This window comes from Triturus cristatus, chromosome 9, assembly GCF_964204655.1.
Source record: "Triturus cristatus chromosome 9, aTriCri1.1, whole genome shotgun sequence".
NCBI classification, from domain to species: Eukaryota; Metazoa; Chordata; class Amphibia; order Caudata; family Salamandridae; genus Triturus; species Triturus cristatus.
This window is the reverse complement of record NC_140592.1, coordinates 182,649,878-182,675,616: the sequence shown is the minus strand read 5'-3', so window position 1 is coordinate 182,675,616 and position 25,739 is coordinate 182,649,878. Positions and strand designations below refer to the sequence as shown.

The 25,739-nt window shown below is 49.0% G+C and overlaps 1 protein-coding gene across 1 annotated transcript in view; it reads left to right on the top strand.

The window, feature by feature from the left end:
- Positions 1–25,739, top strand: part of C9H3orf49 (chromosome 9 C3orf49 homolog) — a 90,079-nt gene that overhangs the window by 50,399 nt on the left and 13,941 nt on the right. The window contains exon 4 of the mRNA XM_085624704.1: positions 2,956–3,066. Coding sequence (XP_085480830.1) covers positions 2,956–3,066 — 111 coding nt within the window. The remainder of the gene's footprint in view (positions 1–2,955; positions 3,067–25,739) is intronic.

The following is a 25,739-nucleotide window of genomic DNA, read 5'->3' as shown; positions in this document are numbered from 1 at the left end:
CCCACAGTTGGTATTGTGGCACACTATTTTGAAATCTGCTGTACTAAGAGGGGAAAGGTAACATCCTTTTAAACACTCGGCTTCCCCCTCTTGATATAAGTTTTAATTATATTTCTCATTACCCGCTGTTAAGGCCTGATTGATACACTTAACTTCTCGCCCCTAATGGGCTTTTATAATTATTATTTTACTGCTTTGATAAATTATAATAATGTATGTTTCTATGTTTATGGTTTTTCTTAACTGATAAACTAAATTGATTGATTAACATCATCATCATTCTTCATGCTTGAATTTATATTTCAATATTTTTTGTTTCTTCAGAAAGTTTTCAATCTATTTTTAATCTGACAAGATGACTCATGTTTCCTTCAATTAAGTTCTTTACTCATACAAGACAGGACAATGAATTATAGACCCATCAAGTTTGTGAGAAACGTTTGAAAGTTAAAATGAAAATAAAATGTATTATTGGTAGAATTATCCTATATGACCACCCCCCATAGATTTGTGGTTTGCAAAACATTTGCAAACTGTTTTCGAAACTCATTTTTAAATGTAAAACATATTTGATTGGGGTATAGCGTTTCTTTACCCATTGTATTTTTGTTGTTCATGGACTGTGATTGGTCAGCAGCTGGTCTGTGGACAGTTCACAAACATCTGCAATGAGATTGGCTACAGTGACCTCAACATTTCTGTTGCACCCGCCATTGCACCATGCAAAGCATTTTGTGAATTATTCACAGACCCTGTGAGGGTGGAGCAATGGCGGCCAGCATGGATTGGGGGTGGCAGGGCAGGGGAAAGGAGTAAGGGGGTGTATGATAACAAAACAAAAACAACTTACCTTGTTGCCGCGTCTCTCCCACGTAGTCTCTCCTGCGCGTCCGGGATTGATAGGAAACAGGTAGCACTCAGGCTCCCCTGAGCCAATCACAACGCTGCAATGCAGCTGTGTAATTGGGTCTGAACACTGCGGTTTGGCACTCAGCCAGGGAATGGGGGCCTGGGCAGGATCTCCATCCAGGCTGTAATGCAGCCTGGCTGGAGAACATGCTAAGTGCGCATGCCGCTTTGACCTGACCGAGACAGTTGGCCAAAACGTCATGCACTCTTACAGTGCTCCCACCACTCCTCCCCTGGCCTGCTCTGTGTGCCAAGCAGAGCCGCCACGCCCGCCCAGCCAAAACGCTGCAGCACAAACAAATAAAATTATGTTTTTTATCATTTTATTTTTCCTTTCTTTCACTGCTGCTAAGCAGTGGGGCGACGCTCCTCTGCCTTAGTTGGGGAGATGCCACTGGGGTGGAGATGTGGGCTAGGTGACCACAGAAGTGTGTGAACATGTTCTCTTTTCATTAGTGCTCTGTAGCATGCTCCTGATTATGTGAGAACTCTACAAAAACAACGGATTCATTACGTATTACTAAACCCAGAAATGTGAGAACTTTTAAAAGTAAGTGTCTATTGAGAAGCCACATCAAAAGTATATCTCCCTCATATTAGGGCGTAGCTAAGATTTTAAGAGACGATTGCCCAATGTAAGTGCAGACAGGTCATAAATAGTGGTCTCAAATTATCCATCTACTTATTTTCAACCTGTCTGTATTTTTTCAAGGAGACTTGTGTACGGATAGGTCACATCGCAAAATCTTGAGTCTCAGGACATCGCCGAGCAACCAGCGGAATGAATGCTTATTAGGCAGCCAACTATTTGAGACCCCTGGGATTGGCTACAAACACTGTAATGGTGGCCTGCAAGGAACAGCAGACTATCATCCTTGTGTTTTCATTCTCAAATGCAAAACATTGTTTTTTCAAAGTGTTCCTTAAAAGAAGTCTCCGACTAGCTCCTCTGGCAATGGTCACTTGTAAACAGTTTACAAGAAATAAAGTATTGCCATTCATGTACATCCTGTGTCTTCACTTGCGACCATACAAGGTCCGCCAGACTTCGCGGCCAGTACCTGAAAACATTTCAGCTGTAAAGGTTGCACACTGGCTGATCACAAGCAGTCTAGAATCAATGGTCATTAAGATGACAAAGACTTTTAACAAGCATTTGCAATGCAAATAGGTTTCACATTTGTGAGTTAGAGCTATTGACGTTGTCCAATGTTTTTTACCTATGCCTTTTATTTTTGGAGTGAATGTATGTAGTGTGCAAAATCCCTTGGTAAGGTCCTACACTTCATAATGTAATAAATATATTGAAAGACGCAAAGTGTGCATTGTGTCAACAAGTGCTTGGCACGTACCTCATGGGTGAAGTGTCACCACACATGCACACCATAGGAGCTTTACTAATGTGAAACTCATTAATAAAAGTAGTGCTTACAGACTAAACATCGTCTACCATGTAACACCTAAGTAAAGGGGCCAGTAGCCATGGGACGTTACAAATAACCACATGGCCGTACTAAGGAGGGACTACCAAGCCTATTAAGATATCAGAAGCCAGCATTTACGAAGGACAAAGATACAAGCCAATGAAAAATATGGGCGGGGCTTCTCCTCCATACTCTACCTACAACAGATCGCCAGAGCAACGCTCGCACACTGGCTCAGACTCGGCCTAAAAATAGGGCAAAGTTAGTTAGCGTCACATTCTAATTTCAATGGCCATAAAAGGGAAAGTCAGTTTTGCATTTTTGTAATGTGCAACCGTTTGTTTAGCAATACAATGCAAATTAATGAATCCATGCTGCACTGAGGAAAATGTGTAAGTACACGTTAGATTGCTACCCCTCTCAATCCAAAAATATGAGTAAATTTGCTTTCAAATAACCTTGTGCACTTGAAGAAGTTTGTAGATAGTTTAAGCAGTTCTTTATTATTAAAAACACGAATGTTGCCTATTTTACTAAAATGTCAATGACAGTGTTTTTTTTTCCACTGAGCAAGCACGTATGAAGAAAAAAAAGTTAATAATATTTTTGTAACGTTTATTAGATTCCTTATCGACCTAAAAAGAAGCACTTCCGTGGTGTCAGAAAGAAAAACAAAAACGTGGATGACAGCAGAAGACAGTCAGATTTAACCATTGGGAATCTTCAGATGCAGGTGATGGTCTCAACAAACAAATTCCTCTTGTTTCGTATGGCCTGAAATTATTAATCAAACAAATATAGAAATGTCAACCATTGTGTGCATAAGTACAGTAACATTAAATGTTTATCTTTACTATATTTTATGCAATTACGTCTATTTGTATTTTGTAATCCAGATTCCCTTGTGTTTTCACTAAAACCAGCTTCATGGCAAGTGATTTAGTTTTAAAATTAAACACACATTAAAACATATTATTTAGCATTTCTTAGGTGGTCTATAGAGTATATATCACTGTATCCTTTTTCCTAGTCACAATCATTACATTGTGAGATGTGGCCATGCCTGCAAAAGGCACCCACAGCTGTCCCTTTAAATAATGTACTTCTTCTTGTAAAGAAATAATAAAATCCTTGACCCGTAAATGGTTTTGTCTGACTATGATGGGGGATTGAAGCAGAAGTCTCAGTAGGCTGAAACACTGAATGGGACATCTAAGCAGCGAGCCATTAATACATTTTAAAATGTATTATTACTTTTAAGTGATAAAGAATAATATTTATTAAAATTATGTCTTTCATTTAGGAATCTTACAAGAAGAGTGTCTTGCTTTAGAGAAATAGTAATTAGTTTTTTTTTTTAAGTGAGTGTTCTAGGAACAAGCCCTGGCTAGCGAGTTTTTTTGTTTTTGCAAATTAAAACAATATGTAAAAATATAATTAAAAAATATACAAAGGAGGGAGGAGCCTAGCGCGCAACCAAGATGGCCGCGTAGGTGCGAGGCTCCCGAGGACCTCCGCGACCTCCTGAATTAATCCTGGCTATATCCTGTCCTTGTTGAGGGGACTGTGTCGGTGAACCCGAGCTGAGGCGCCACCCGTTTTTCGTTTTCGAATCGGACCCCGGACACCGGTGGGAGCACCGATCGAAGGTTGCGGCCTTCTCCGCGCCGGCCCCCCGGATTGGAGTAGTGGGGCGATCCGGGGACAAAGCGAACAACAGCGGCGGGCAGGGCTGGGCGACTCGCGTACCCCGCGCTTTCACTTTCGCTTTTGCGCCCACCTTGCCCTCAAGCGAGGTAGGGTTGCGGAGCGGGGTGCGGTGGTGTGGCCTTGTCCAGGTGCCCGGCTGACCCGCCGGCTGTGAGTCGTCCTCGACCCAGTGGTCGCCCTCCCCCCCCGGAACCCGTGAACTGGCTCATCGGCCCTTTCGAGGAGATTGGCACGACGGTGGGAGAGCAGGCATGTCCACCAAACAAGATGGCGACCGGGCGAAGGTGAAGACGACCCGCCGTGGCCCAGCGCATCAATCCAACAGTATGGACCGCTACACCCTCCAGAAGGGATCTCCGGAGGCATCGCGCACATCCCCGGCGGGCCCGACGGAGGCGTCTGCTCAGCCGGTGGATCTGACCCCCCGGGACGTCATGGGCGCCATCGCAGAGATGAAGGCCTCGGTGGACCAGCGCTTCGACACCCTAGCGCAAAAGATAGACTCGGTCCTTGTGGATGTGAGCCTTGTGAGGGCTGACTTGTCCAAAACAAACGACCGGGTCGACTCCCTGGCCCACACCACAACGAGCCTCACGACGGATGTGGTGGCCCTCCAAAAGGAGGTGCGCCGGCTTGGCCAGGCGAGCGCCCTGATGGACCGGCGACTGGAGGATTCCGAGGGTCGGGCCCGGAGGAATAACGTTCGCATTGTGGGGGTGCCGGAGGGACGAGAGGCGGAGGCGGCAGATCTTTTTGTGGAAGAATTGATCCTTACCCATCTCCAGCCCCGGGGGCTGAGTAAGCTTTTTGCGGTGGAACGTGCTCACCGGGTCCCTGGGGGCAGACCTAAGGCCGGTGCCCCGCCGCGGCCTCTCATTGCCCGGATTTTTAACTTTCGGGACAGAGACGCTATCCTGCAGACCTCCAGGCAACAGGGACCGGTCAAGCTTGATAACATGGATGTGCATTTCTACCCAGACTTTACTCCGGCGGTCCAAAAGCAGAGACTGAGTTTTCTCGGAGTTAAACGTCGCCTACGGAACCTGAACCTTAAGTACTCAATGCTTTTTCCAGCTAAGCTAAGGGTGGAGGTGGATGGTCGCACGCACTTTTTTGACCGACCCGAGGCGGCTGGGGACTGGTTGGACACTCTGCCTGGAGATCGGGGCCGAGGGGGTGGGGGGGGTGCGGTTGGCGGGGAGGGCCCGCCGGATCAGAACTGAGGGGTGAATAATAGGCCTTGCTCTGGACAACATTCCTTTACCACTTACTGATCGTGTATGTTCCCCTCCTATGGAGGTCGTATGGGGTCTGTTGGGGGCTTCCCTCCTCCTCTGGGGGACTAGTTGGTTTTTCATCTATGGGGCGACAGGCACACTGCACTTTGGGGGGGCTGTCTGGGCTCATGCAGGGGTGCAGGGAGGGGGGAGTTCTGTTGGGATGGGGGGGTGGGGGGGGGGTGTTGTTTGTTTGCACCGCAAGGCAAACCCTTTACCGTATTGTTGCTCTCGAGATGCTCTGTGGGGGACGACTGATTGCTTATACGTATGATGGGGGGTAGGGATTTGACTGTGTTGTCATGGAATGTTAACGGCCTGGGGGACAGGATTAAGCGTGGTGTGGTCCTGCAGTACCTGAAACGTATTTCACCGGATGTTGTCTTCCTGCAGGAGACACACCTTATAGGTAACTCCTTTCATGCCATGAATCGGCGGGGCTATCGTTTGGTGGCCCACTCGGGCTTCACCTCGGGCTCACGGGGGGTGGGTATCATGATCAAGAACTCGCTCCCGTTGGAGATTGATGAGGTGCGCCATGATGAGAGGGGACGCTACACTGTCTTGGTGGGTAGACTGGAGGGTAGAGTGTTTGTTTTTATATCAGTGTACGTCCCGCCTGGGTTACAATCTACTACATTTGCTGACCTGGGGCGCCTCCTCCTGGACCTTCCGGGTGGCCTGCTGGTGGTTGGAGGGGACTTCAATGCGGTAGCTTCTGGGTCTATGGATCGTCATCCCCCTAGGGACCTCCCCCGGGCACAGGCGTGGCTGTCCGGCCTTTTAGATACATTGGGCCTGGTAGATTGCTGGCGACTAAAGCATCCCGCGCAGCTGCAATACACCTTCCACTCGGGTGCCCATGGTAGCCTCTCGCGGCTGGATTACATCCTTGTCCCGGCGGCCCATGCTGGGAGGGTGGGAGAGGTGTGCCATCTGGCGCGGGGCATTTCAGATCACTCCCCATTACTGTTACATTTCGATGTCTTCCCGAGGGGGGAGGGCAGGGTGGCTCCAATCAATGCTTGGTACTTGCGCGACCCCACCATTCGTGCCGACTTGATCAAATCCTTACAGCGATATTTTGATGAGAATGTGGGGTCTGTCCCTTCGGCCACCTCCCTGTGGGAGGCTTTTAAGGTAGTTCTCAGAGGGGAGGCCCTCTCCTTTATCTCCCATGCCCGGAGGCGCGAGCGGGAGGAAGTAACCCGGGTGGAGGCCGAAATTGCGGAACTAGAGGGTGACCTGGGGAGCGGGGTAACGGATGCCAAGTTGCATGTTCTACATCTCAAGCAGGCGGCCTATAGGGCCCTCGTCACGGAGGCGGCCAGGGGCCTCAGTAGAGAGCAACAGGGGCGATTGTATGATGTGGGTGATAAGGCTGGTAAATTGATTGCGTGGTTGGACAAGAGGGAGAGAGCGAGTCGTGTGGTTCCTTTGATCGAGGGGATGGATGGTGTGCGTGTCACCGAGCCGGAAGCCATTGTCTCCTGCTTCGCGGATTACTTCCGCGAGGTGTACTCCCCGGTTTCTCCCTGCTCGGAGGAAGATTCCCATGCCCTGCTTCGGGACATCGCGCTGCCCTCCCTTACGGTGGAGGACAGGGATTTGCTGGACGCTCCTCCCACCTCGGACAAAATTGCCCTGGCTATTCGCTCGGTCGCATCCGGCAAGGCCATGGGCCCCAATGGTATCCCCATCGAGCTTTACAAGCTGCGACCGGATGTACTGGCGCCCCACCTGCGCGCGATGTTCCTGGCGGCCCACTCGCAGGGTTCCCTCCCGCCGGACCAGCGTCTGGCCACAATCGTGGTGATCCACAAGGAGGGGAGACCCCGTGAGCGGGTCACATCCTATAGGCCTATCTCGCTCTTGAACGCGGAGCCCAAAATCCTCGCCAAGGTGTTGGCCAACCGGCTGGTCGGCGTGGTGGGCGATTTGGTCCACCAAGACCAATCAGGCTTTATACCCCATCGCAACATGGCTCTTAATCTGCGACGCTTGCACGGGGTGCTCGCGCGTGTCCCGTTTGTGCGAGAGCCGGCCATCTTGGCGTCCTTAGACGCCACCATGGCGTTTGACACGCTTGAATGGCCATACATCTGGGCGATGCTGGCGAAATTTGGATTTGGACCGGGATTCATTAGCTGGGTCAAATTGTTGTATTCGGGCCCATTGGCGCAGGTGGTGGTGAATGGGCGAGTCTCGGCCCCATTCGCGCTGGGGCGGGGCACGCGTCAGGGTTGCCCCTTGTCGCCGCTCCTCTTTGCACTGGCCTTGGAGCCCTTGGCGGAGTGGCTGCGGTGGCACCCCTCTATCCGTGGTCTCCGCTGGACCCCCGAGCATGAGGACCGCGTGTCCCTCTACGCCGATGATATCCTTTTGTATCTCGCCTCCCCGCGTAAATCGCTGATTGTCCTGGTTGATGTTTTGCGCTCCTTCGGTCGCAACTCAGGCCTTGTCATCAACTGGGCGAAATCCTGCGTATATGTGCTTTCCGGGGAGGCTCCGGCCCTACCACGGGACTGCCCGATCCAGATTGCCTCCCAGGGGTTCCGGTACCTGGGTATATATATTACTCTAGACCCGGAGGCCCGCTACGAGCGGAACTTGCTACCCCCCCTCCAGCGCTTGAAGGAGGACGTTGCGCGTTGGCGGCGTCTTCCGCTTTCGCCGCTTGGCAGAGCGGCCTTGTTTAAGATGATGTCCTTGCCGCGCTTTCTGTACGCGCTCCAGAACACTATGGACTTGGTTCCGGCGCGCTATTTCCGTGAGGTGGAGAGCCTGCAGCGGCGCCTGTTCTGGGACGGGAGGCCGCGTATTGCTCTGGCTAAATTGACGCTCCCGTGGTACGATGGGGGGGTTGCCCTCCCGGACATTAAACGGTATTACTGGGCCTCCCAGCTAGCTGCAATTAATCATGGCCTTTACGGGCCCGCCTTGAACCCGGCATTTGAAATGAACAGGATGCTCCTGCCCGGTGGCGATTACAATCGTGCGCTCTACTCTGGCGCGCCCGACTCCCGTCTGACGGGACCGACGCGTGTCATGGTGCGTGTCTGGCACGCGGCTAATGCAGCTATGGGGTGGAAGGACCGTTTGACCCGGGCGTCACCGCTATATGCGTCTGAGAGGTTGGGCTCCCTGTGGACATCGAAGGGCTTCGAGAAGTGTGACACGATCGGAATCAGCACAGTGGGAGATCTCTGGACGAGGGGGGGATTCAAAACTTTTGAGACGCTGCAGACGGAGTTTCAGCTGCAAGGCAGTGAGTACTTTCGGTACTTACAAGTCCGCGCTGGGCTCCGTCTTCCCGGATGTCGCGTCCATTCCGGAGTCTTCCCCCCTGGAGGACCGAGTGCTGGATGGCCATGTCCCAGACAGCACGATCTCCCTTATATATAAAAAACTGATCAACGACAGATCGTGCCTGCTGACTAGTCTCCGCGAGGCCTGGGTTGCCGACGGGTTGGAACTGGACGACGAGGACTGGATCTCCGCGGTGGCCTCTCCGAAGGAGGTGGCCATCCTGGCTCGCCTTCGCTTCGTCCAGCTTAAGATCCTCCACCGGGTTTACGTGACGGGGCCAAGGCTTATACGTATGGGCTTTGCTGGTGACGGATTGTGTAAGCGTGGCTGTGGTGCTTTGGCAACTTTCATGCATATTCTGTGGGAGTGCCCGGAGGTGGAGCGATTCTGGCGTGGTGTGCATGAGGTCCTGCGTGTGGTTACGCGTGTCGCGCTGTTGCCTGAAGCGAGGAGATGCTTGCTGAATGTGTGGGAACCAAATGACTATTCGGTCCCGCAGAAGCGGTGGGTGACTCTGGGATACATGATAGCTAAGCGTGACATCGCTCAATTATGGGGATCCCAGAGGCCCCCGGCGGTGTTGGCCTGGAAAGAACATATGGATTGGTGTATGTTTCGTGAAAAGGTAGTGTACGTGGCGAGGGGTAAGCCTGGGGCGTGGGTGAAAATCTGGGGCCCCTGGAACGCCTATCGCGGGGGTATTTGTGAGCCGCCACTGCTACCGGCTGCCTCACCAGCTCCGTCCCCCTGACCGACCCCCTCCCTCAGCCGTGGGCATGTGGTTCCCCAGTCCCTGATCTATTCCCATCCCCCTCTTCAGAGTTTGGCTGCTGGTTGGGATCCCCCACTTAAGGAGCACGTGCCGTCACTTTGGATGACGGGTTGCCTTGCGGGTGTGGCTTTTTGTGTTGTTCTGTTTTGATAAAAGGAAACCGTATTGTGGGCTTGGAGTTATGTGGCCTGCGCTATTGATATCTCCTGATTTACCAATCTGCACCGCCAAGAGACTCTTACTGTATGTATGTCATATGCTTCTGCCACTCTAGCGGCCGGCCGGATGGTTGTAGGCCCATACTTGTAAATTTTTTTCTAAAATGCAATAAACGGTCTCAAAAAAAAATAAAAAAAATATATATATACAAAGGGGGGAGGAGCCTAGCGCTTGACCAAGATGGCCGCGTGAGCTTAGAGCTCCCGAGACCCTCGCGCCCTCCGTCGACTATCCTGACTCTAATCCTGATGGTATGCATGGCACCGTGTTGCTGAGTTGTCAGGGAGGCGATTGATGCTACCCGCGGTCCGATCGCCCATCGGGAACCGGACTTATGACTGGCGAAAGATTGCGGCCTAACTCCCGGAGATGCCAGGGGCTAGAGTTGGCAGGATGCCCGACTCCTAGTTGATCAACAACGGCCTGGTGAGGTGTGAACTGCCGGTCGGAGGCCCTCGCTCTTTCACTTTCGGTTTCGTTCCCTTTGTCTGCCCGGACACTGTAGTGCTCTGGGTGGCTCTATAACCCCGGGGACGCTCGGTGGGCTACTTGGGCAGAACAAGGCGGACCTGCTCACTCTTTATACCTCTCTCTGAGAGGGGACGGTCCTCACTGCATTGGACTGCCTGGAGTCCATTATGTCGGGCAAGGCAGAAGGAGATCGGCTGAAGACTAAGTCCACCAGGCGGGGAACGTATTCCCAAGTCAACAGTATGGACCGCTACGCCCTCCTGAAGACATCGCCGAGTGGATTGAGCCAGGCGCCGGATGCCCAGAAGGAGGACTCGCCTGGGACCCCGGAGCTCTCCCTGCAGGATGTCATGGGCGCGCTTGATGGGATGCAGACCTCGATGGGGAGGCAATTCGAGGCCCTGGCGCATAAGGTGGACGCCATCCTGGTGGATGTCAACTTGATCCGCTCGGACCTGGGCAAGACTAACGAGCGCGTTAAGGACCTGGACCACAAGACCACGGGCCTCACTGATGAGGTTGCGGACCTGCAGAACGAGGTCCGGAAGCTGAGGGCCGAGAGTGACCTCGCCGCCCGCCGGCTGGAGGACTTCGAGAGCCGGTCCAGGCGCAACAACGTGCGCGTAATCGGGGTCCCGGAGTCCTCGGATGAGGCTTCGGCGGACCTGCTTGTGGAAGATTTGGTCCTCAATCATCTGAAGCCTAAGGGCCTTGGAAAGTTTTTTGCGGTGGAAAGGGCCCATAGGGTGCCGGGCGGACGGCCCAAGGCGGGTGCCCCGCCGCGGCCGATTGTCGCCCGGCTCTTTCATTTTCGAGATCGGGACGCTATCCTGCAAGCTTCGAGGGTGACGGGCCCAGTCCCCTTCCAGAATGCGTCGGTGAATTTTTACCCGGACTTTACCCAGCAGGTGCAGAGACAGCGACAGAGCTTCCTGGGGGTGAAGCGAAGGCTTCGGGAGCGGGACCTAAAATATGCCATGCTTTTCCCCGCCAGACTACGGGTGGTGCATGAAGATCGGACATTCTTTTTTGACTCTCCTGTTATGGCCGACGAATGGCTGGACGCTTTGCCCCGGCAACAGACCGGGGACGACATAGCTGAGCATGGAGACAGTGGCCGGGATGGACAGGGCTGATAACTCAAAGCCGGCCTGACTTGATTTGACCATATTTGAAGATTTGAACAGAGTGCAGTAACTGTGGAGGGTTGCGGGAGGACGATGGGTGCTCTTTTCCTCCCTTAGGGTACTTTTTGTAGATTTTTGTTTTTGTAGGGCGACAGGCACACTGCAAGTTGGGGGGGCTTTTTAAGCTACAGCAGGGGTGCAGGGTGGGGGGAGTTATGGGGAGTTCGAGTTTGTTGTTGGGGGGTTTATTTCTGCAAGGCATGATGATTATCCTCAGGGCTGTTCCATGGTGGCGCCTCGGGTGTGGGGTGGGCCTCTTTCCGTTTGAGGATGGGGGGTAGAGGCCTCAGTGTTATAAGCTGGAATGTTAATGGTTTGGGGGATCGCATTAAGAGGGGGATTGTTTTGCAATTTCTGAAACGCTCAATGCCAGACGTTGTGCTGCTGCAGGAGACGCACCTCATAGGCAATACGTGATATGCCCTGAATAGGAAGGGGTATAAATTCATTGCACACTCGGGATTCTCTTCTGGGTCCAGGGGTGTGGGCATCCTCGTTAGAGCATCGCTGCCTTTTGAGGTGGACTCCACCATTGTTGACGATAGGGGGAGGTTTGTGGCGGTGGCGGGGCGGTGGGAAGGAAGGACTTTGGTTTTGGTTTCGGTTTATGTCCCGCCGGCCCTGCAGGCCGCCACATTTGCTGAATTGGGCAGGGCTTTGCTGACTCTCCCGGGGGGCATGCTGGTAGTGGGAGGGGATTTCAACGCTGTGGGTTCCGGACTGCTGGATAGATACCCGCCCAGGGACACAGGGGGGGCTCAGAAATGGCTTCCAGACCTCCTAGACACGTTTGGCCTGATAGACTGCTGGAGGCTCCGGCACCCCACACAGAGTCAATATACGTTTCACTCCGGGGCGCATGGTAGCCTCTCCAGGATTGACTACCTGCTCACTCTGGCCGCACATGCCTCGTTGATATCCGATGCGAGGCACATGGCACGTGGTATCTCTGATCACTCGCCAGTGTGGATCCGGCTGGATCTCGGTCGGGAGGGAGGAGGGAGGGTGGCCCCCATTAACCCTTGGTATTTCCGAGACCCCAAGATGCGCAGCGCCCTGGTAAAGAAGGTAGATAATTACTTTAAGGACAATCTGGGATCCGTGGACTCGGCGATCTCGCTGTGGGAAGCTTTTAAGACCGTGCTTCGGGGGGAGGCCCTCTCCCTGGTGGTGACTGCCAAGAATCGGAGGGATTGCGAAGTGCGGCAAGTGGAGGAGGAGATTGCGGCCCTTGAAGGGGATATGGAGGAGGAGGTCACAGAGTCCTCATTGCATGAGCTTTGCTTGAAGCAGGCGGAGTATAGGGACCTGGTGACGGACGCCGCCAAGACCCTCAGCAAGGAACAACAGGGCCGTCTGTATGATGTTGGAGATAAGGCAGGGAAACTCCTGGCGTGGCTGGACAGGAAGGAACGGGTCAATAGAGTGGTGCCAGAGTTGATTGGAGAGGGGGGAGAGGCGATTGTGGAACCTGAAGGGATTGTGGAGTGTTTCGCGGAGTATTTTCATAGGGTTTATTCCTCTGTGTCGGACAGGCCGCCCGAAGACTCGTCTGATCTCCTCCGTGATATCGAGTTACCCTGCCTCTCTGACATAGATAGGGACGATTTGGATGGCGATATCACGGTTGACGAGGTGGCGGGGGCGATTCGCGCGTTGAATTCGGGTAAGGCCTCTGGACCGAACGGACTGGCGATCGATCTGTACAAACTGTTCCCGGATAGGGTCGCCCCTCACCTGCGCGCCATGTTTTTGGAGGCGCGGGGAGATGGGATCCTTCCGTTGGATCAGCGGCTGGCGTCGATCGTGGTCATACACAAAGAGGGTAAACCCCGAGATAGATGCGCCTCCTATCGGCCCATTTCACTCCTCAACGCTGAGCCGAAAATTCTGGCCAAGCTCCTGGCTACCCGTCTGATTAGGGTACTTGGGGACCTGGTCCACCCTGATCAGTCTGGCTTTATCCCGCACCGAAACACAGCATTGAACCTTAGGCGTCATCGCCAGGGCGGGCACGCTGCGTGAACCGGCTGTTGTGGCATCTCTCGATGCCACGATGGCCTTTGACACGGTGGAGTGGGCATATTTATGGGCCGTGCTGGCCAAGTTTGGTTTCGGTCGCGGGTTTGTGAGTTGGGTCCGGTTGCTGTACGAGGGGCCACTAGCGAATGTTGTGGTGAATGGTCGGGCATCTGCTCCGTTTCAGCTTGGAAGGGGTACTCGGCAGGGCTGCCCCCTGTCGCCTCTGTTGTTCGCCCTCGCCCTTGAACCGTTGGCTGCGTGGATACGTTGGCACCCGGATATACGGGGCCTTCGGTGGTCGCCTGATCACGAGGACCGTATTTCGCTTTATGCCGACGATATCCTGCTGTATCTTGCCTCACCAAAGAAGTCACTTATAGTGGTCTGTGACGTACTCACATCGTTCGGTAGGAACTCGGGGCTTGTGATTAATTGGGGCAAATCGTACTTGTACGTTCTTAGTGGCGAGGTCCCACCTATCCCTAGAACATGTTCGATACAGGTTGCTCAGCAAGGTTTTGTGTATTTGGGGATTTTTATATCCATGGATCCTGTTGTGCGCTATGAGAGGAACCTGCTCCCCCCCTTGGCACGCTTGAGGCGAGATGTTGAAGGTTGGCGGAGGCTGCCGCTCTCCCTTGTTGGGCGTGCGGCCCTGTTCAAAATGATGTCTCTTCCCCGCTTCCTCTACGCCCTCCAGAACACCTTGGACTGGGTACCGGCTAAATACTTTCGGGAGGTCGAAGGCCTCCAAAGGACGTTGCTGTGGGATGGGCGGCCGCGAATAGCTATCTCAAAGTTGACGCTCCCATGGTACGATGGGGGCATTGCGCTCCCAGACGTCCGACGGTATTACTGGGCCACGCAGTTGAGCGCGATCAACCATGGGTTTTACGGCCCTGCCCTCAGCCCTGGGTATGCCATGGATAGGTGGCTGCTGCGCGGCGGCAACTACTACACGGCGTTGTATTCGCGGTCCCTAGACTCGTCCCTCACGGGGCCCACAGGTGTGGCGGTGCGCGTATGGAAGATGGCGACCGACTCGCTGGGCTGGAAGGACAGGCTAACCCTCGTTACCCCATTGTTTGAATCGGAAAGGTTGGTAAGACTCTGGCATACGAAGGGCTTTGATAAGTGGGATCTGATAGGTATATCCAGGGTGGGGGATATGCTGCATAAGGGGAGGGTGAAGTCTTTCGAGGAGTTGCAGACTGAGTTTGAGCTAGGGCCTTCAGAGTATTTTAGGTATATCCAGCTGCGTCACGCCCTCCGATCAGTCCTAGTGGAGGGTGAGAAGGTGCCGGAGTCCTCTCCCCTTGAGGACCGTGTCCTTGATGGTCATATGCCCGAGAGCACGATTTCGCTCATATATAAGAAGTTGATAAACGTCCGGGCAGACTTGCTATTGGGGCTGAGAAAACAGTGGACCAGGGATGGCCTCGAGTTGGATAATGAGGACTGGCAGTCAGCGGTTTCTTCGCCTAAGGAGGTTGCGATCCCGTCGCGTCTGAGGCTGGTGCAGCTTAAAATACTGCACCGGGTGTATGTTACGGGGCCAAGGCTGGTCCACATGGGATTCTCGGAGGATGGCCTGTGCAGAAGGGGATGTGGTATGGTGGGTACTTTTCTGCACATCATTTGGGAATGTGGTGTCATTGTGGAGTTCTGGAGGAGAGTCCATGCAGTTATGGGGGAGGTGACGGGCATTGTGCTACAGCCGGAGGCGCGGTGTTGCCTCCTGAACGTTTGGGGGCCCACTGATCTCGACGAGGCACAGACCCAATGGGTGACTCTGGGTAACATGGTAGCTAAAAGGGATATCGCGCGATTGTGGGGCTCCTCGGGTCCCCCTACACTGACCGCGTGGAAGGAGAACATGGATTGGAGCATGTTTAGGGAGAAGACGGTCTACTGCTCTAGAGGTCGCCCCCGGAAGTGGCATGCCATCTGGGGGCGGTGGAACCAATACAGGGGGGGAATATGTCTTGCCCCGGATCCGGAACCTCCCGAGGAACAGCTTTCCCCCTGACCTACCTTCCAGCACAGTTTGGTTTTGGTACCCATTTTGGGCCTCTGCTGTTCCCCTTCTTCCTCCGCACACAGTCTAATACTTAGTAGATGAGTGGGGTCCTGCCTCCCCCGGGGGCTTTCGCCATGGGATTTCAATGTTCTGCCTTGCTGGGGTTTGTTGTGTGTTTTTTCTGTGTTTATTTAAAATTGGACCTTTGCATTACTCCTCGTACTGTATCCGGGACGCATTACTGTATCTAACTTGCAATGCTGCCGAACCTTCGGGCTGTCGGCTGAATAGCTGTGTCCTGAATTTCGAAATAAAGGTTTTCAAAAAAAAAAAAAAAAAAAAATCACTAGACACTAAACAACAACTGCACCGCAACTCACTTTTATCGAAGGGATCTTTCCGTCCAAAGAAACTTCTACTGGGTAAGAAAGAACCAATCCACAAAAACCTTTACACCTGCAATAATTCAAAAACAACCTTTATCAGTAAAACTGTTTCCCATCCCAATCCTTCAAGAATACACATAGTCGAAAGAAACGTCTGTTAAAAAAGCACGATTGTTTATGCACGGCTGTTAGAACCATGTGGCCTGTTCACTTTAACAGACCTCCGAATGCCATCAAAGAATGTCTATTCATCTTTCAAGCATGACACCCATACTCTGCGATGCTTCACTTACTTGTTGTGCAATGTAAAAAAAACGAAACATTCAACTACTTTCTTTTGAATTCTCTTCCCGGTGTGCGTCCTCCGTGATTTCTCTGTTCCGCTCAGCTGAATTGCTTGTTGTTCCACCACTTTAGAACAATACCTTTTTATTGGTCAGTTCATCAAAAGCAGGGTGTATGGTCTCCCTTACTTGAAAATTGCCTTGTATGCAGGCTAATCTTCATTACACATTGTACTTTTTATAAAACTTTATTGACAAAGTCACTAACATCCAGTTAGAAATGCCTTTTCTTGAAATTGTGTGCTACCATAAAGTCTGTATCGAATATTGCATATGCATGGCATTGTGGGATTTTAGTTTTATTCTCTTTTTCATTGATTAATAATGGAAAAAAGTGGTATTTAAATATCCAAAGGTGCATATATTCATGCGTGAAATTCAGGAATTTGTAGTTTTTTGGGTCTAACCTGTACCATTAATGCAGCTGTATTCAAACAAAATTTCAAACCTTATGTCACATCAAAGGGACCAAAACTTATGTTGAACTGTATTGATAATAATTGTTGGACTAATCACAAGCTCTCAAAGGAAGTCTACCTAGTGTCCACCCTGATGTCTGGTGTTATAAATTTTGAAGCTCCGTCATTTCATTTAAGCCATCTATCGCCGAATTAAACTTTTCAATTAGCTGTGAAAAAAAAAAAAAAAAAAAAAATATACAAAGAAAGGAACAGCCCCACAGTCTGGGATTTTCCCTTTTAAGGCGTTTGCAAAATAACATCACTGAAAGTGCAGACTAATGGGGATGGGTCCTTGTAAATCAGAGGCTTAGGACCTCTTTTCAGTTCGAAAGATCTTTATTAGAGAAATAAAGGTGTCGATACATAAGAAAAACCAAAACATAACACCAATATAGCAGGGAAAGTAAACATTTCTATGGAAATAAACATGAAATTGAGAGATAACAAATAATTGAGGCTATAGAACAAAAAGCAGTGCTGGAAATAATAAGCAATAAACTGGATTGTAGAAAATGCAAAGGAACAAAAAAAAAAGGGCAATCAGGGAGGCTTGGAAACCTCCTGCTGAGAGGGAGGCAAATGAGATGAGCGTTTAGCACAAGCATCAAGGTACAAAGTCACAGGTTGCCAAAGATCATGTCGCTTTTTAGCCAAACTAAGAGGATGGATAAAAACGGTATCTAGCCTGTGATTGTGGCATACATTGTACCACCATGCTTTAAAAGAGATATTAGCAAAGTTTTTCCAATTTACAGTGATTTTCTGGAATGCAACAGCTAGCAACAAGTCAACAATCTGCACTTTAAAATCAACATCTGCCCAGCAGGAAAAGAGACTTCCTAAAAAAAACATTAACAAAGGAGAAGTGTGAAAAATGGCATTAATCTGAGCCCATACTTGTTTCCAAAAATTGTTCACAGCAGTACATAAAAAAAGCATGTGAAAAAGAGTGGCCTTGGGTGTCGAGCAGGACCAACAATGGTCAGGGGTTAAAGGAAATCTCTTATTCAGCATATGGGGTGAAAAAAGAAGTCTATTGTAGATAAAAAAGAGGGTTTGCATAAGGGATTCAGCCCTGGATGATTTGCGAAGTTTGGTCCACACTTTATCCCAAAGAGAGGTGGGCCAAGAGATATCAAAATCAGACTCCCATTGTTTCTCTACCATGGATTTTGGCTTGGGTGTAAGAGTCTTGTGAAATGAGTGGTAAATGAAGGAAGCAGTATTATGAGTGCGAAGCAAGGAGTGGAGGCGCAGCGTAGGGTTGGGAGGATCGGGTTGGACAGGAGAGTTGGAAAGTTGGGTATAGGTAGACATAACTGCACTCTTGAGCGCGAGGTACTTACGGGCAAAGGAGGAGGGGAGATTGAAAGTATGGCAAAGAACGGAGAAAGATAAGAAGTCAGAGCCTGAAAAGAGGTGGGATACCCAGATCAATCCTTTTCGTCTCCAGGATTTCCAATAGAAGGGCTTGTGATTAATGAGGATGCTATTGTTATACCAAATAGTGGTGTTGAGGAAATCGGCTACAGAGGAAGGAGGGCTTGGGGAAGTGGAAAGAAGAAGCTTGGTGGTAAATTTGTGGATGGGAGTGGAAGTGAGCTGGGGTTTACGAGAAAATGAAAGATATTCAGCGAAAATAAAGGGGGATAGAGAAAGACGCTCAATAACAAGCCATAAAGGGGAAGATTCAGCAGGATCCCGCAACCAAAGGGAAGCTTGTCGTAGAAGGAAAGCTTTGTGATAGGTGGGAAAATCTGGAAAATTGACCCCACCCTCTGATTTGGGGAGTCGTAATCTATACAGGGACATACGCGCTTTTTTGCCGGACCAGAGGAAGGAAGAAAGAATAGTGTTGATTTTCCTAAAAAATTTTGCTGGAATAGGGACTGGGATATTGGAAATAGTGTAGAGAACTATTGGGGAGAGCATCATTTTAATCGTGTCAAGGCGACCCCACCAGGAAAGATAAAGCGGGTGCCACCGGGAAGTAAGGTCAGACAATCTCTGGGTGCATTTGCTAAGGCATAACAAAACAGTGTCTGAAAGGGAGGGGGCAATGTGTAATCCAAGATATTTGATGTGTGAGGTACACCAAGTGAAATTGGACGTAACAAAATCGGGTTTGAAAGTAAATGTTGTAAGAGGTAAAATTTCACATTTGTCGTTATTCAACTTATAACCAGAAATTTGGGAGTATTCATGAACTTCAGTTAGAAATGCAGGAATGGAGATGGCAGGGTTAGAGATAAAGAGAAGGATGTCATCTGCGTAGGCAGCAAGTTTAATATTCGTTTGAGAAAATTGGAAACCGTGCAAATTAGGATTTTGGCGGAGTTTTGAGAGGAAGGGTTCTAAGGCCAGATTAAATAGGAAAGGGGAAAGGGGACAGCCCTGACGAACTCCTATACCTAGGGTGAAGAAAGAAGAGACCAGGCCATTAGCACAGACCGCCGCTCTGGGATTAGAATAAAGGAAAGAAACCAGGGAAATAAAATTGGGACCAAACCCAAACCATCTGAGGGCGGAAAAAAGAAAAGTCCACTCTACTCTGTCAAACGCTTTTTCTGCGTCCAGAGCAATTGCTGCTGACGAATCCTGAAATCGTGAGGATTTGGACAGGACATTGAACAGAAGTCTAGTATTGTCTGTGATGAAACGACCCTTAACAAATCCGGACTGCTCTGGGCCCAATAATTCGGGAAGAAAGGGGTCTAGTCTTGTAGCAAGGGACTTAGCGAATATCTTATAATCAATGTTAACTAAAGAGATTGGTCTGTAATTTTTGCAATACTGGGTTTCTTTTCCTTCTTTGGGTATTATGCATATGTGGGTGTCTGAGAAAGTGCCAGAGGAGGTGCCACTAAGGACAAAAGAATCAATAAGAGAATGTAATCTGGGTAATAATACTTTAGAAAATTGCAAATAAAATTCAACTGTAAATCCGTCCGGACCCGGGGCTTTATCCTTCTTAAGTGACTGAAGTGCAATGTGTAGTTCAGAACTGGAGATGGGCATTTCAAGAATGGATAGGTCTACAGGAAAATTGGGGGGAGTCTAAATGCTGGAGAAGAAGGTAGCGAGGGATTGGGGAGTAGGGTGAGTTTCAGATGAATAGAGCTTGGCATAAAAGCGGGAAAATTCTTCTAAAATATCAGCATCCGTGTGCCTTAAAACAGAATTATCATCAAAAACGGATTCAATATTCAGTTTATGTTGCTTAACTTTTAAATAATTGGCTAAAACCTTCCCCGCTCTGTTCTTACTCCCATAAAATATTGAGCTAGATTTCAACAGATATAACGAAGTATCTTCAGTGGATTGTTTGTTAAATTGCATCTTAGCTTCAACAAGATTAGTCAAAATTTCCTGCGAGTGGGAGGTATAAAAAGCGTGCTCCAGTTTTTTGATCGTAAGTAGGAGATCGCAAGTACGCTTGCGTGCGGATTTACGCTTTTTAGCCACAAAATCAATGATGAAACCTCTAGCTGCAGCTTTATAAGCGTCCCAAATAACATGCTTGGGCAAATTGGGCATATCATTGATGGCAAAAGATTCTGTGGTAAATTCAACAAAGGAGGTTGTGAAATTGGGATCAAGAAGGAGTGTGTTATTAAAGCGCCATCGCTTTGGCCCAGTGGACTTGGGTAAGACATCAATGTTGGCCAGAACAGGGGCATGATCAGAAAATAGGATGGGGCCAATATGAGCGTGAGTGAGGGACTGAGATATATGATGGGAAAGAAAAATGTAATCAATACGGGACTGTGATTGGTGAGATGGGGAGTAAAAGGCAAATTCTTTAGTAGTAGGATTGCACAAACGCCAGGCATCAACGAGTTTGTGCTGGGATACTGCCTGAACAAACAATTTGTGAGACTTATTAGGGACATAGGAGGATTTGGAATGCCTATCTAAAAAGGGGTCATGAGGTAGGTTGCAATCTCCTGCCATAATAAAATTATCATCAACGTATTCGGAAATACGAGAAGCCATTGTGCGCCAAAAAGCGGGGTCACCACCAGTAGGTGCGTAAATGTTGAAAAGGGAAATGGGAATACCCTTCAAGGAAAGTTTGACATATAACCATCTACCTTCGGGATCTGACTCAGAAGACAGGAGAGAATGTGGGAGAGATTTGCGAACTAAGACAGCCACACCATTCCTTTTACCATCCCCAGGAGCAGAGAAAACATCACCAACCCAACCTCTCTTGAGCTTAGCAGCTTCCACATCAGACAAATGCGTTTCTTGCAAGAAGGCAATGTCTACATTCAACTTGGCTAAATGAGAAATAATTTTTTGCCTCTTAATGGGAGAGTGAAGACCTTTAACGTTCCAGGATAAAATGCGTACTGACATTAAAGATTATTAAAAGAATAGTGCAAAGAGGGAATAAAACATTGAGAGAAAGCCTCGTGAAAAATAAAAAACGTAGGAAAAAGAAAGAAAGAAAAAGAGTAGAGAAGAAATGGAGTGGACAGGAACAAGAAAAGTAAGAGAAGACTGAGAGATACCATAAAGATAGAGGAAAGCCAAGGTGTTACTAAGATCGATGAGACGATAAAATAAAGTCCGGAGATAATATGAGTAAAGGTCCAATGGAAGAGAAAAAGGAACATGCGCAAAAAGACCAATAAAGAAACAGGATAAGAGAGAGAACGGCCAAAGGGAGAGAAAAGTAAATATAAGTCAAGGAGGAAGTGAAGTGACAAGGGAACAGAGTGTATAATGAGAAGGAAGCATGACCGAGGGAGCCAATGGAAGGTGAGGAGAAAAGAGTAAAGTAAGAGAGAAGAGGAAAAAGGTCGTAAAAAAGGTATTGACACCAATAAACCTACAAAAACAAACATTCCCAAAAAGGTAAAAGGAATACTTACAAAGGGTAAACCAGGGGAGATACGATCAGGAACAGGAACAAAACAAGACGCACGTGGAGACGAGGGGAGGGAGGTAGAGCCAACTGAAGAAGGCAAGGCACTCGGGGTCGGTGGGACGTCCGAGCAAAGGAACAAGGCGGAACGCAGGACAATAAGCTATGAGGGAAGAAAGATAACAAAGTTAGGTGAGAACAAACTACAAAAACACAAAATAAGCAATGGATAGAATGGAACAAGAAACTGTAACGCGAGCAACAAGTAATTAAATAAACAGCAAAAACTCATCAGGAGAATATATATGTCAGAGAACATTTGAGTTAGAAAAAATCAACAAGCAAGCACAACTGGGATGTTGTGATACAACTTCAGAGAAAGTCACGGTGGGTGAGAAGAGGAGGGTTCAGAGAGCTCCATATTGGTCTGGCCGCAAGAGTTCAGGAAGCTCCGAAGTCGTGTGGGTTCTTCATATGTCGTAGTTTTATTATTATAGGTGACTTTGAATAAGCAGGGATGGAAGAGACCGTATCTGGCGCCAATGGAGCGAAGGTCAGGTCTCATGTCCAAGAAGGCCTTACGGCGAGTTGCAGTGGCTTTGGCATAATCTTGCGCGAAAAATAGAGTAGAGCCCGACCATGTGAGACGAGGAAAGGCTCTAGCTGCGGAGAGAACTTTCAGTAGATCTGTGTATTCCAGGAAATACATTATTACACCTCTGGGCTTTGCTTGCGCAGAAGGAGAAGAAGGAACTCGCCCAAGCCTGTGGGCACGCTGGATATTTAGTGTGGTGTCCTCGGGCAGGTGCAAAAGCTTGGGAAGAAAGGACTTGAAAAAATTGATAGAGTCATTCCCCTCGCAACCTTCCACCAGGCCGTAAAGGCGAAGATTGTTGCGTCTGTTTCGATTTTCCAAGTCCTCCACCTGCTGCTGGAGAGAGGAGACTTGCGCATGTAGATGGGTAACCTTGGCAGCAGAGTCTTGAAGGGAGGACACATCACGTTCCACTGACGACACTCTTTCATCCATCATAGTCCAACTGTCAGTAAGAACCTGCAGTTTGGCGTTGGTTTCCTCCATAAAAGGACGCAAGGCCCGTATCTCATCAAGAAGTAACTCCATCGAGATAGTCGAAGAGGACTTGGGAGGCGAAGGTGGATCTTTTTTCAACCTCTTAGGCATGGTTTTCGCGGAAGGCTGCGAGGAGGGTTCCATATGCGTCGTCATCTCAGTGGAGGTAAGGGACTGAGAAGCTTCTAGATGGGCCAGTTCTGTAAAAAGCTTGGAGTTCTTAATATAATTACGCTTATGGACTTTGGTGGAACACTCAGCCATCGACGCGACTATAAAGTACCAGGTCACTGGGAGCACACAATACAGCTTGAAGCAGAGCAGACGTTTCGCAGGATTCCAAGAGCGCAAAGAAATAAAAATAAAAGAGGCAGATAAAAGGAGTTGACGGGTAGAAATGCCAGGCCAGGGACCAGAAAATATCAGGAACTTGAGAAAAGCAAAGTGAATTCTTAAAATGGCTGCCAAGCTTGAGGAGGGTAGGAAATAACCATTTAGTCACAGAAGAGCCATAACTTGGTAAGAAAGTCACCTAAAAAACATGCCAGAGTATGCCATCCGCGTCACTGGTAAAGCTGGAAGCATTATGTATTCATCCAGATATCGGAATGCCAATGCGCGGTGAAGCGCGTTACTGAAGAGAATCTGATTCTGCATAAACAAAATGGCGGCCGCGGCTGTTGCCGAGCCGCGACCGAAACTAAGAGGAGCAGCAACGTTAGAAATGATACCGCCCCAGCGGCTGAAGTGGATTCAGGGCACTCCCGACATCCTCAGGCACCGGAGGCTACCCTTCAAGGTTCGTGTAGGACACGCGAACCGCCAATGCGCTCCGTCTCGGGCGGAGCCCTCACGCCGGCGCCGCCATTCTCCCCGGGCGCTAGCCACGCCCCCCAGGCTTAGGACCTCTGAAACATGAGATAGTGAGTATTCCAATTCTGCTAGAGTTTGATGAATAATTTTTTATCAAAATGAGATGAGTTCCATTGTCTTAAGTGGACATATCACATACATTCAATATTTGCATCAAATAATTGCATTTCTACTTTCTGTTTACCGTAGCGTGCTTTCATTATTTGCAATGTTCCAAAAAACATACTGAATATATGTAGGCAAAATATATTATGTACAAGGTTCTTGAAACAAAATATTCAGCAATGACGACAAATAATCAATGGTAAGGTAATGAGAAAAGGATAGAGGTATCCTTCACCAGTGTAAGTGATGAAACTGATCAAGGTGAAGGAAATGCGAGTATTAAAAACAGGTTCTATCCATTTATATATAGCATCTGCTATGTACGATAAACTATATGCATCAGTCCTACGTTTTGTAGCACAAGTGATACTGCAATTTTAACTGTTTAAAGACTATTTATTTAGACCCCAGTATTAATGGCCTAAAGTTGAGGGAGGGGCCGCTGGGTTGCTTGTGAAGGGCGACCTTTAATTATTATATTTGGTAAGGTGTCCCTATGGCGTGGATGATTTTTGTGGGGAGGTTTTAGACCTGTTTACCTTGAGAGACTTATGTCAATGTGTTTCGACCTATTATAACTTAGGGGGGTCTCCTCAGGACAAGGGCTGGTGTGCTGAGTGTGGAGAATTTGATTGAGGGGTCAAGTAGATTGACAGAAGCATGCCCTGATGAGATTGCTCTGCACAAGTGTGCAAGTATCCTTTAAACTGAAAGGTTTGCAGCTCTAGCACCAGATGAAGCAGTGTCAAAGGATTGTGCTACTGACTCCCACAAAATGAGATATAATTCCTACAACAAACTCACATGTGGGCCCTGGTGCAAGAGGTACCACATATTGCATCAACACTAATGCCACGCCCCAGAAGAAATACTAGCAAAAGCACAAACTGCAATGCAAGAAAATACCATCAAAGATGAATACCATTTCTTTGCATCTTTTATCCAAAGAACAACCATTGGAGTTGCATCAAAGATCAAAAAAAACACACAGGGACACACAAACTTCGGTTTGACCCAGAAGAGTCTGAGTCAAAGTCTTAAAAAGCAAACAGTGTGGAGTTCATTGACAAGTAACTGCATTACCATCAGGGTTGTCGTAGCGGAATGTCATGGAATCTAATCTGACGGGACACTGGAGAGCCGGGTGCCAAGATGTCTGCATTCTGATCAGGCTCCCGGAGCAGCAAATACTCTATAGCAAAAACATCCTCAATCCTGCCAAATTAGACATCAGTGACTGGCCATCTGGCCCCATAACGCACTGTGCTTTCGAAGGTGATGGCCATTGTAAGAAACGTAGAGCTGTAAGTCTATGGGAGCTGCATTCGTGAGAAGACAGATTGGTAGGGCCTGTCGGAAAATGTTGACTTTGAGGCTGACAGCGTGGCTTTAAGAGGGAGGTTCTGCTCACCTCCCTGTGTGGCTTGTCCCCTAACCAGGCCTATGTTCTACAGGTGCCAAGAGCGGCACTAGCAGGGGCTCAAAGGCAAGCCCAGGCTCAGATCCTGAGGTGGACTGTTTACACCAGTACACTAGGTGATCAGAGTTCCCTTGTGAGATGCCCAGACTGGCAGTGGGCTTCTTTGTATAATCGAGAGGGCTGTGCCTGGGGTACTGAACCCCCTGAATGGTGTATCTGACAACAAGGGGTGCATGAGCCTACCTGGTGAGCCAATGCATGGACCTGCAGTGGTGAGAGTAAGAGTCCCTGGAGCCCCTGCTAATGTGTAATTTGCTGGACATGTGGCTCAGCCTTGGAAAACAATTGACCAACACCTGAGATGGATGACAACAGACACCTTGGTACTAGATGATCCCCTGGGGAATGATGAGTGAGCTTACAAAATATTTGCACACAGCGCTGGACATTCCCCATGTAGCAAGAACACTGCTGGCCTGGGAAGATCAGATGTGGAGCAACTTAGTTTAGAGTCACACAACTGGCAAAAGTGAGCTAAAATATCAAAATCTCATTTGATTTGAAAACAAAGAACAGGCATTTGAATGACTTGCACTTGTTTTGATCCAAAATACTGGAGACGATCCAGACATGTAAGAGCTGTTGATGAAAATGATCAAAATCCTGAAATTCATTGACGGCAATATTAACTTGCTCACCAACTGCGAGGACTGCGTAAATGAGAAACTTGAAAAGTATGCAACCAGATTTCATATGGTGTAGAGACGCATCCCAGAAGCGGAAAATGAAGTGAACATTAGTGGTGAAATGCTGCTGAAAATGCAGAGGGTGCTAGAAGTAATTCAGGTGAAAAATGAAAACCATGAAGCTTGATCCCAGTGGAAT